General features: G+C 47.3%; 1 protein-coding gene across 1 annotated transcript; it reads left to right on the top strand.

Moving 5' to 3' along the window:
- Nucleotides 1-5,688: 5,688 nt before the first annotated feature.
- SPATA24 (spermatogenesis associated 24) lies at nt 5,689-10,879 on the top strand. The gene is given in 7 exon segments (XM_030319440.2): nt 5,689-5,880; nt 7,047-7,111; nt 7,338-7,469; nt 7,564-7,583; nt 7,586-7,645; nt 10,514-10,616; nt 10,709-10,879. Coding segments are annotated over 7 exon segments (642 nt in total). The 5' UTR covers nt 5,689-5,763; the 3' UTR covers nt 10,854-10,879.
- Nucleotides 10,880-11,910: the final 1,031 nt, after the last annotated feature.

Below are 11,910 nucleotides of genomic sequence, written 5' to 3'. Positions count from 1 at the left end.
GTTTGAGCCCTGCATTGGGCTCCCGTGCTGACAGCTCAGAGCCTGGAGCCTGCTTCAGATTCTGTGTCTCCCTCTCTCTCTGCTCCTCCCCTGTTCACACTCTGTCTGTCTGTGTCTCTCTCTCTCTCTCTCAAAAATAAATACTAAAAAAAAAAAAAATACAGTACATGGGGTGCCTGTGTGGCTCAGTCGGAAGAACATGTGACTTTTGATCTCAGGGTCATGCGTTCAAGCCCCACTTTGAGCGTAGAGATTACTAAACAAAAACACAAATTCAAAATATAGAGTACATGGTTCATAACAATATCTTTCATTTGAAGAAAGATGAGATGAGATTCAATTCAGCAAAGATGGAGAACTTACTGTGTGTCCAGTGGGCTGAGCTTTGGGGATGGGCTTGGAGAATAAGTGAGACCCAGCACCACAGCTCCAGCTCCTGGAGCTCATATCTGAGGGCAAAGCTAACTTCAGACAAGTTAGCTCCCCAGTGGGATGAATGTCAAAGGGGAAATCAAGAAAACCTTCAGGTTCTTTAACAGGAATGTGATCCAGTTTGAGGCTTCAGTGAAATCAACTCTGAGGGAGAGAAGACCTGAAATATAATCATCCTTCTTACAGAATGCAGTGATTTTTTTTAATGTTTATTTTTAAGAGAGAGAGAGAGAGTGGGGGAAGGGCAGAGAGAGAGGGACAGAGAATCCCAAGCACACTCCGCTGTCAGCACAGAGCCTGATGCGGGGCTCGAACCCCAGATGTGAGATCATGACCTGAGCCCAAGTTGGACGCTTAACCGACCTGAGCCACCCAGGCATCCCTGCAGTGTTTTTTTTTTTTTTTTTTTTTTTTAAGAGAAGACAGAAAAATACTCTGAGTGCTTCCCATTTCCATGAATAACACCACCATTGATCCAGGTGTGAAAGTCAGAAAGCCAAGAAAACCGTGTGGTAGACTTAATTTGAAGTCTCCCAAAGGACCATACTTAATATTTATGCCCTTGCATAGTCCCCTTTCTAATCTGGACTGGCCTTTGATCTTTAACCAAAAGAATGTGGCAAAACTAGCAGCTTCCATTTTTGCACTTAGGAGAAGTCAGCTGCCATGTAAGTCCAACCACCCTGAGACCACTAAGCTAACCACATGGAGAAACCAGGCAGAGGAGAGGGAGAGGAGAACCAAACAAGTTGAGCTGGCAGCAAGGACTGAGAACCCAGACAGAAGATCCAAGCTGAGCTGTTGGGCCACCTTAGCTGATGGGCAGAACAGAAATAACCTTCCCACCAAGCCCTGTTCAAACCACCGAGTCATGAGCAAATGACAATATAGTACTGTTTTAAGTCGTTACATTTTGGGGTAGTTTGCAGCAGTAGACAACCAAACACCTTGACTTCCTTTGTCTTGTAACCCTCCTTCGTTATATCCTATCAGTTTGACCTCCAGAACATTCTAAATCCAACTACTCTCTTCATCTCCTCTGACACCATCTGACTCCCAAACGACCAGCCGCTTTTTCTGATAAAAAACTGCAATAGCTTCTTAAGTAGTCTCTGTGCATCTACTCAGGGCCACTTCCAATCTGTACACCTTGCTGCAACCAGAGAGATCTTCCAGAGCATAAATTATGTCACCCTCTCGCTTAAAATATTTCAGTAGCTTTCTTTTGCTCCAAGAATAAAAACCATCAAAGTTCTTTACGGGGTCTAATGCTTAACAAGGTTCTACCAAGTTTCTGGCCACTGACCCTGCTTGCCCTGTACATCTATCTTTTTCTTTTCTGCCAAACTAGCCTTTTTTCTTTTTTTGAGGTTTTTTTTTTTAATTTTATTTTTTGAGAGAGAAGAGAATGAGATCATGACCTGAGCTGCAATCAAGAATCAGACGCTAAACTGACTGAGCCACCCGGGGGGCCCCCCTACTAGCCTCTTAATTACTACACTCTGCCAATCCCTTTTGCCCCAGGGACCTTACATATACTATTCTCTCTTTCTGAAACCCTTTCCCACTCACCTGCCCCTGCCTGCTTTGTTAAGTGCCTCCTGGTTTATCTTAATAGGTTTCCAGCTCAAAATCCCACTTCCACACAGAAGCCTTCCCTGACACTCCAGACGGGGCAAAATCTCCCTTTAAAATACTTTCATTCCAGGGCACCTAGCTGGCTCATTTAAGGGCATATGACTTTTTTTTTAAATGTTTATTTATTTTTGAGAGAAAGAGAGCACAAGCTGGGGAGGGGCAGAGAGAGAGGGAGACAGAGATCCAAAGCGAGCTCTGTGCTGTCAGCAGAGTCACCCTAGGTAGAGCATATGACTCTTATTAATAGCAGGTCGTCAGTTCAAGTCCCACGTCAGGCCTGGAGCCTACTTAAAAAAAAAAATACAGGGGCACCTGGGTGGCTCAGTCAATTAAGCGTCTGACTTCAGCTCAGGTTATGCTCTTGTAGTTTGTGAGTTCAAGCCCCACAACAGGCTCTGCTGACAGCTCAGAGCCCGGAGCCTGCTTCAGATTCTGTCTGTCTCTCTCCCTGTCTCTGCCCCTCTGCCGCTTGCGCTGTCTCTCTCTTTCTCTTAAATATAAGTAAACATTTAAAAAAAATACCCATTCCTCTCAGCACCTGTCATAGCTATAATGTTATTTATTTGGATAATGACTTAATTTAGGATTTAAGTAAGTATTTATTTGATGATTGTCTCCCCACTAGACTAAGTTCATCCTGGGTTTATCTGAGCTGAACCTTAAAGAAATGACAAGTCATCTGCACATTGGCTGGAAGTGCAGCCCAAATTCTTTGAAACTACAGTGGGATGTGTCCCCTCTCCTTGAATCTGAGCCTGAGGCCTCCTGACAAATAGAAATAGCAGAAATACACTGTACTGTTTTTTAGGCCTAAGCTTAAGGAAGTGGCCATCTTCCATTTCCTTTTTTTTGTTGTTAGTTTTTTTAACATTATTATTTTTGAGAGACAGAGAACAAGCGGGGGAGGGGCAGAGAGAGAAGGAGACACAGAATCTGAAGCAGACTCCAGGCTCTGAGCAAGATGTCAGCACATAGCCCGAAGCGGGGCTCAAACCCACAAACTGTGAGATCATGACCTGAGCCGAAGTCGGACACTCAACCGAGTGAGCCACCCAGGTGCCCCCGCCATCTTCCATTTCCTAGCACTTTGGATGCTTTCTCTTAAACCTAATCACCATGCTATGAGAAAGCCTAAATAGCCCATGGAGAGGGACAAGAAACTTGGTCCTCAGGCTCAATGCGTTCCCTGCTGATAGCACTAAATTTGCCAGTTATATCAATGAGCCACCTTGGAAACAGAATTTCTAGCCTCTCCTTTCCCAGTCCCCCCACCAAAATCCCATCTGATACTACATCATGGAGCAGAGATGAACTTTCACTATTGAACCCCACCTAAATGGAAGATTCCTGAGCAAATGATTTTTTTTTTTAAGCTGTAAATTTTAGGTGGTTAGTTATACAGCAACAGAAAATGGGAAAGTCAACCAGAAGGACAACCCTGTGCAGAAGGGCAACACTTTCCGGGGCAGGATCACAGAGCTGTTTGTGATGTCATGCCATCCTGAGTCTTACTGAGCCCTGGCCGGCTAGGAGCCTGGAGTGTTTGTTGACATACAGAGGGGGAGTCTGTGGCAGTCCTCAACCAGAGGACAATCTGTCATGTTCATGCTGGTATGCAGGGTGCAGACCTGGATCCAGGGTTCTCTCTTGCTCACAACCTTCCCTCCCCGGGGAATTGGCTGGTGGAGACTACTACACTCCAGAGTTTTGCCCTGAGAGGCAGCCTATTCCAACTTCTGGAGGTGAATGTGAATGCAAGGGTTATCAAATTAGCATTTCAGGGGTGGCCTGGGTGGCTCTCTGTTGGTTAAGAGTCTGACTCTTGATTTCGGCTCAGGTCATGATCTCATGGTTTCGTGGTTCAAGCTCTGCAGCAGGCTCTGCGCTGGGGATTCAGTCTTTTTCCCCCCAACCACCCGCCCCTCCCCTGCTCATGCTCTCTCTCTCCCCCAAATAAATAAATAAACTTAAAAAAAGAAGTAGCATCTCATTAAAGACTTGAGAGAGAAGAGACAGTTTAAGGGGGGAATCCAGGTATTCCTGCCCCAGAGGAATGTGCAGCTTTGTCCAGGGTGATTCAGATGAACACTCACATTCAATAGACAAAACTCCAAGAAGGCGCTGTGCTGAGGCACGCAACCTACAAGACACCTTCTAGGCCCTTGCTGTCCAACACAGTAGCCACAAGCCACTATGGCTATTTAAATTAAAATGTTAACTAATCAAAACTTTTAATAATTTAAAACAATTCCTCAAGTCTCATGAGCCACATTTTCAAGTGCTAAACAGCAAATGTGGCTAGTGGCTGCAGTATTGGACCAGTGCAGATATAGACTATATCCATCACCTACATTTTATTGGATGGTACTGCTCTAGGCCCTTTAAGATTGGTCAACAGAAAAGGCCTTGCTCTCAAGGATGTGAGAACAAAAACAAGAAACAAGGAAAGATAAAACAAGGGCTACCACTGGGAGACTCACAGGAATGGTCACATTTATCAGGCCCCAAATTCCAACCCCAAAATAGGTCCCTAAGGAGCTTTGGGGAGCAGTCTGAGTGGCCCACCTGAATTTTCAGCTTCCCTTCCTGGTCCCTGATAACACTTTTTCCAAACATCCTTAATATAGTCATTTCTTGCCTGGGGGGTTTCAATTTCCATAACTTTAGTATCCAATATGTTCAACAAAAATGTAACACAGCATCATGGTTAAGAACATGGACTCTGAAATCAAACTTTCTGTGTTAAAACCTGACCTTGGCAAGTTACTCACTCTCATAGAACCTAGTTAAGGGTATTATAACCTACTTCCCAAAGTTATTGTGAAGATCACATGAAAAAGCTTAATGGTGCCACAGAATAGTGAATACTCAGTGAATATTCGCTCCGATTTTTCCTAAGCTTATTTAATCTTATTTGGGTTTTGAAGAAAGCCTTCAATGGGGATGTGATGATCCCCCTATATCCTCAATGGGGATGTGTGATCACTTTATCCTTGTCTACCTCCATTCTCCGTGTCTTTCATGCCCCTCTTCAGTTCTCCTGATCTCTCAGGGCCGTCCCCGGCACTTTGACATGGTGGCACCTGGCTCCAATGTGGCTACCAACAACCTGGTACCAGAGTATGAGGACTCTTCATCTTGGGTGAGGCCACTCTCCTTTTCTGGTCTGTGCTTCCCTTCATTGCTTGGGTTCAGATTACCTAAACACTAAATGTATTCGTACTTGTAAAAGAAATCACAGGAGGCTGGAGTGTCATACTCTGGGTGAAATCCAGAGATTAGGGTGGGAGAAAGAGGGCTGTTAACGTCAAAAATGCAGGAGTTCTTAGCTGGCTCTTGCTTCACAGGTCTTGCAGTTTAACAGGCCCTGGGATAAGGCTGAGGGCCTTGTCTGAGTGAGGGCTGTTCACCAAACCGTGCCCCGTCTGCTCCTCAGGTCTGCGTGACGAACACAAGATAAAACAGGTGTGCACATAAACTATAAACTTAAATCCCTAAGGGTTGTTAGAAGGTCCTCCACGGGAAGGCTGTGCTTTTAAGAGAGTGGCTCCTTTAAGAGGCGGGCTCCACCCCTACTAACAAAGAAAGTCCCCGCCCCCGGTTGCCAAGATGCTCTATGGCGTCCCATTCTCATTGGTGAACGTCGGTGGGTGAGGCGCCCAGAGACATTTCCAACGAGCTGGGGGGGGAAAGATGGCGACGCCCCTCGGGTGGTCGCAGGGGGGGTCAGGATCAGTGTGTCTCGCTTTCGATCAACTGCGGGACGTGATCGAGTCTCAGGAGGAACTGATTCACCAGCTGAGGAATGTGGTATGCAGCCCGAAGAGCTGGGGGAGGGCCGGACCGGACACCTAAATGGCGGGGGCGGGGCCAGACCCTGTTCCGACGCCGATGGCAAGCTTAGAGCACATTGCCAATGGCGTAATCAGGAGGAGGCGGGCCCCGAGTATGTTCTGGCTGGTAGGGGTGGAGCCAAAAAGGGTCAAGGTCTTCATGATTATTTTCCAGGGAATTTAAACAAATTAACGTGCTTTCTACTCTCTGTCTGGTTGTGTAAGGCCTACTAGATATCTCCCCCGTGTATTCACTGAGCCTCACTTTCCCCACTTCTAATTGGAGATGACTTCCATTGGCTTCCCCGGGGTTCTCAGATGCAGGTATTGAAACTATAACGCGTTTTCCATTATGGACATCTCCTCCCAGTGTCTAATGCAGCGCCATTTTGAGTGCAGTAAGCACAGGTTTGTCCCTTGCACATGTTAACTTAAGGGCCTGCGACCCTTTAATGCCCCTTTGCTTTTGCCTTCTGAGTCAAATCCTAGTTCATGATTTCAAGCATTGGAGCCACAGACTACCTGGACAGGCATGGTAAAGTCTTGGCCAGCTGAAGTTCATGGTTTTTCTGTTTTATTTTCTATCTTGATAAGGAGAGCTGGGAGATATCTCCATCTCAGAAACAAAACTGACTTAACATCTATTTCTCACCCTGAGGGGTGCGTGCAGCTCTAGGCATTCAATTACCTGCAATTCCCTGAGGGAACCCAGCTCTTCTTTGCAGCTGGCCTTTGCATGTATGTTCTCACCATCTAGAACACTTTCTGTTCCACCCCCTCTTCTTGCCCACCCCTGTTTACCAGTCAGAGCTCATGTCTGATGACCCCTTCTCCAGAAGCAGGTCTGACCCTTCCCCAGACCAGGGGCCTCCTCTGGGCACCACAACCTTTTGTGCTTCTCCATCATAGTGCACACTGTGTTAGAAGTACTGGCCATGGGCTATCTACCTATATCAAACTGGTTGCTCCTTGAGGGCAGGACCTAGAGCTGAGCCTCTGTGAATCTTATGGAACCAAATTCTCCCTGTTCAGAGCCCAAGTCTCATCCTAGGTATCATCCCATTGTCTAACCTTGGTCCTGGTCCCTAGAGAGTACCCCTTCAACACCAGCCCCAGGCCTCCCTGAGCCAGGCTCTGTTGCAGATGGTTCTCCAGATGAAAATTTTGTCAGTAAAGAAGAGTTCCAGGCAGTGGAAAAGAAGCTGGTGGTAAGTAAGTGCCTCTGTGGGCTCCTGATCTTCCCCTATTCCTGGGATTCCCTGTGGATGGGCACAGTTATTATTGGCCTCTGACAGCTTCCTGCCCTAGTAGTGAGGACAGAATCTTCCTGTACCCTGGCTTCTATATGCCTGTCTGAGAAATGGGCTGTATAATGGAACCTAGGAGACCTAGGGTAGCTCAGGGGTTAATGAGGTCCGCTTTCTGTTCCTGCAGGAAGAAGAAGCTGCCCAATGCCAAGACCAAGGTCCTCCTGGCCAAGGAAGAGGAGAAGTTGCAATTTGCCCTCGGAGAGATAGAGGTGCTATCTAAACAGCTGGAGAAAGAGAAGCTGGCTTTTGAAAAAGCGTGAGTGGGCCTTTCAAAGGGTTGTGAAGGTTTGGGGGTCCAGGTCTACCTGTCAGGCCTTCCCACCCTCTCTTGTCTTATCTTCTCCACCCAGGCTCTCCAGTGTCAAGAGCGAGCCCTGCAGGAATCCAGTAAGAAGGACCAGCTCATCACCAAGTGCAATTGGTAGGCGGGAGGCCCGTGCTCCCCCCACGCTTACATACATGGGCCTCTTCCCTAACAGCGCAGTGCCTGTGTCAAGGGCAGGGTTTCACCCCAACTTCTGCCCCCGACTGAGGATACCAGGAGGCCCAGGCGGGCCCACACCATCGCAAAGGCCCTTCAGGGACCAGGCAGGCACGGAAATGAGGGAAGCAGTTGGTGTACAATATTCTTCATGGCCATAAAGGAATGGGCTCGCTCCCATTTTTCTTGAAACATACGACCTTTTAGTCCAACTTTGTTTTCCCACTTTTGATGGGTATTAGAAATAGTGTACTTCACTCATACCTGTTACAAGAGGAACAGCAGGGCAAGCACAGTCCTATCTGGGAGCTGACTGCTAGGGACCCAGTAGGGAGGGGTAGGGAGTGTGGTGACAGGAAGAGCTGTGCCCTCTCTCAAGGGCTTAGTGCCTCTGCTCTGGGGAGCAGGGGGGCAGTATTGTCAGATCCTTAAAAAAGAAACTGGAAGCCAGTTTTCATGGAAACTTTTCTGACTTTTTAGTGTTGGCAACTGATTTAGAAATTTTAAAACTATTGTATAGGCTAAGTATAATATGTCCATAGGCCATTAGTTTTCATCTCTGCTCTGTGCAGATGTATGTGCTCCTTGTTTGGCTCACTTGGTGCCATGAGCTGTGGGGCCACTTTCTGTCAGCCACCCGTGTCTCTAGATCCCAGGAATGCCTTTCAGTTTCCCAGAACACTAAATTCCCCTTACCTGGTTTAAGGAACAGATCTGAATTCCACATGCAACATCTGCTTCATACATTGCAGCAGATTTTGAGTAGGCCAGAGACCAGAGCCCAATTCCAAAAGAGATTCAGAGTCCCTTCTGATGGATTGTCCACCTGAAGTCTTGGGCACCCCGTACCTACCAATCAGCCCTCTCTCCCTTGGTGAGTACTCTTACTAATAAGATGCAACAGGCCAATATCTTGATCTGACTAGGTGGGCTGACAGGCCTTGTGGCTGTTTGACCAAGGGCTCTCAGTAGGGCCTCCTGGGGCCCAGCAGGCAGTCACTGCCTCTGTACCCAAGGCCACCAGACCCCACTCCTTCCTGTCTCTCTGCCTGTCCCCATACTTCCCTAAAAGAAACCTAGAGTTCTTTTCTGGTGGTACTCGAGCATTTCCTAGAGATCAGCCAAAGCCACGGGGTTCTATGTCTGCTTGTGGAAGGTGTGTGTGTGTGTGTGTGTGTGTGTGTGTGTGTGTATGCTATGGGGATGGAACCTGGCTGCCCTCCCCCAGAATGTCCCAGACCCCTCCAGTGGGACACAAGCCCTCACCTGAGCAAATCTCATGACCTGAGCCTCCCCCTGGCCTGTTGGCCAGGTTGGAGAACCTCCCTTTTTGTGGTTTTAGTTTGTTTTTATACTTACATAGTTTCTTATTTTTCTCAAAGGGATTTTCTAACCATTCTCTCTGTGGGTGCTATTTATTTTAAATTCATCTCTAACTTATTTTAAAAGATTCACATAAATTTCTGATGCCTTTTCCCAAAAGAACTTCACAATCAATCAATCTGCGTGACCTGGGGAAGAAGGTTCAATAGGCGTGGTCCTATGACCGAGTGAGCTCATTTTCATTCTCTTCCTTCTCCTGTGTCTTTGTCTCCTCTTTTCTATGCTGTGCATTAACTTTTTACCAAATTCTCTTCTGAAACCTTAAATACTTCAGCATTTCTACATTTTTTAGACCTTGTGTTCTAGTTAATATTTGTCTAATCTTTAAAGGTGGTGGGATTTTCTTCCTAGGAGGATCAGAATTTTCCAGGGCTCCCCAAGGGTCAGTTTATGTAAATGAAGCACCGCCTCCCCCCCATCCCTACAACCTCTTTCGATTTTGATGCAAGACACAAAAATCATCCTTGCATCTAATGAGCACTTAATTTGGGGTAAGCTTTGTTACCACTATCTCCTCTCACCTCACGCCCCTGTGCTGTCCCTGTCAGCAGATGAGAAAATGGGTCTAGAAGAGGAGGCAACTTGCCCAAAGTAGCAATACTGTCTCATATTAACACTGCTAAAACATCACCCTCTGTTCTCTGATCAGTTCCTGAGTTTTAACTCTCTTTCAGGAGCTGCCTCCTTGAGGGTAGGGGGCCTGTCTTCTCTCCTTAAGCCCTAGCACAAGTCTGGGCATCCAGCTGGCCCTCAGTACATCTGGTTGGATTGAGATGACTGAACTAAGTGATGTTTCTAAGTCCTGACTCCCCAGAGGATATCCTGGTCATTCATTCCACAAATAAATTTATTGTGCACCTTCTATGTGCCAGGTACGATTTTAGGCCTTAGGGTTAAAGCAGTAAATTTAAATAATATTATCATTATGGATTTCATGGATGTAAATCCTAGTAGAGAAGAAAAGTGAGTAAAATATGTGGTATATTAGGTATAAGTGCTAAGAAGAAAAAGAAAGCAGGAAAAAGGGATAGGAACTATTGGGAGAGGTTGTACTTTAAACTAGGAAGTGTCTTGCCAAGGAGGTGATAGCTGTGAAGATCAGCAGGAGTTAGGGACTGGAGCCATTCATCCTCCTGCCTTTGGGCAGCACTGTCCACCTCTCTGCAGAGGCCTTTTCCTGCCCTCATGTGAGTCACCTGGTCCAGAATAGAGTTGTGAAGTCACTGACACATTCAGCAGACATTGTGCCGCTCAGTCACCATCCTATCAAAATGCCATAAAAACTCATTCTTACCATGATGTTAACAGCTACTTGTGGAGAACCCCTGGGTCAGGAGAGCCAAGTTCTAAAAAGACCCATAAGGGAATGAATGCCTTATCTCAGGAAGGAGCCCTTCGGATGGGAACCACGCCTTCTCCCTGCCTCTCCCCCACAGAAATTGAGTCTCACATTATAAAGCAAGAAGATATACTTAATGGCAAAGAGAATGAGATTAAGGAGTTGCAGCAAGTTATCAGCCAGCAGACAGAACAGATCAGGTGAGGCGTCTGGGCTAGGCTGGGGGTTGTTGATGGAAGTAGGGAGCCAGCTCTCTGGTCCCTACCCTAGACTGTCCCCAGCCCATGCCCAGCCAGCTCCATTGCAGGAATCACATGTCTGACTACCGGATCCAGAAGCAACAGGAGAACTACATGGCCCAAGTGCTGGACCAGAAGCATAAGAAAGCCTCGGGGACGCGTCAGGCCCGGAGCCACCAGCATCCCAGGGAAAAATAAAATTGTCTTCACCTTCCTGTTCTGTAGCTGTAATGCTGGACCTCTGCCTTCTCTGCTGTGGGGGTCCCCATCCCTGTGGGTTTCTGCTTCTGCCACGTCAGGCCTCACCGGTGCCCTGACTCCCAGGGAAGAGGCAGAAGGCACTCTTTTTTTTTTCTCCCTGCCTGCCTCCTGGGCCTTCATGACAGAAGGGAGAATCAAGTTACCAGGGACTGGGTGGGGGACAGGCCTTGGACCACTACTTTCCAGGCCACTCCTTGGCTCAGAAAAGGATGCTGCTGAAGTCTCCAGCCCCTGCCACTTCCCTCCCTCCCTTGGATAGTAGGGGGAGTGAAAGTGTGGGGGTATAGCGCAGGGGAGGACTACTTTGTTGTCTAATAGGCACTGTCCTTCCTACTCTTGGTATTTAATCCCTCCCTATGTAAACAGCTCTGGTTACCCCTGGTTACCTGTAAACACCCCACCCCACTCCCAGTGCCTTGGTAAATTTAACTCTCCCAACTTGGCTATAGAGCAGGAAGGGCTCTGTGTGTGTGTGTGTGTGTGTGTGTGTGTGTGTGTGAAGTCCTGACCAGAGACATCAAAGATCATGGGTTCCAGGACCACAATGAATTTGGGAAATCAATTTCCATCATATAATGTTATGTTATACCTGTGAATCACACTTGCACCTTCTTACACTTCCCCCAAACAGAAGCTCGAGTCTTCCCAAAGGGAAGGAAGGGAAAAGGACCATGCTATGTCTATTTTTAAGGTGGGGGAAGTCTGCGAAGGGTCTAGGACTCGCTAAAGTTGCATATGCAGGGCTAGATGATAGGCAGGCTTGATCCTTTCACAAGCCATCTCTGATGGCTAGGTGATCATGGAGACATACCCAGGCAGGAGACCCACTCGGAGGCTGAGTCAGATTTGTCAAGTCTAGCCTAACCTGGGTCAGTGTGAGGATGAGTACAATGGGGATGGGGGTGCTGATGCGTTTGCTCCAAGGCCACCTGGAGCCTGAATCATAGTAGGAACTCGAAGCCAGAAGTTTAAGGGTAAATGGTGCCCATTGTCA

Source organism: Lynx canadensis, chromosome A1 (genome assembly GCF_007474595.2).
Source record: "Lynx canadensis isolate LIC74 chromosome A1, mLynCan4.pri.v2, whole genome shotgun sequence".
NCBI classification, from domain to species: domain Eukaryota; kingdom Metazoa; phylum Chordata; class Mammalia; order Carnivora; family Felidae; genus Lynx; species Lynx canadensis.
Note: the sequence above shows the minus strand (reverse complement) of the source record. Positions and strands in the feature narration are given on the sequence as shown.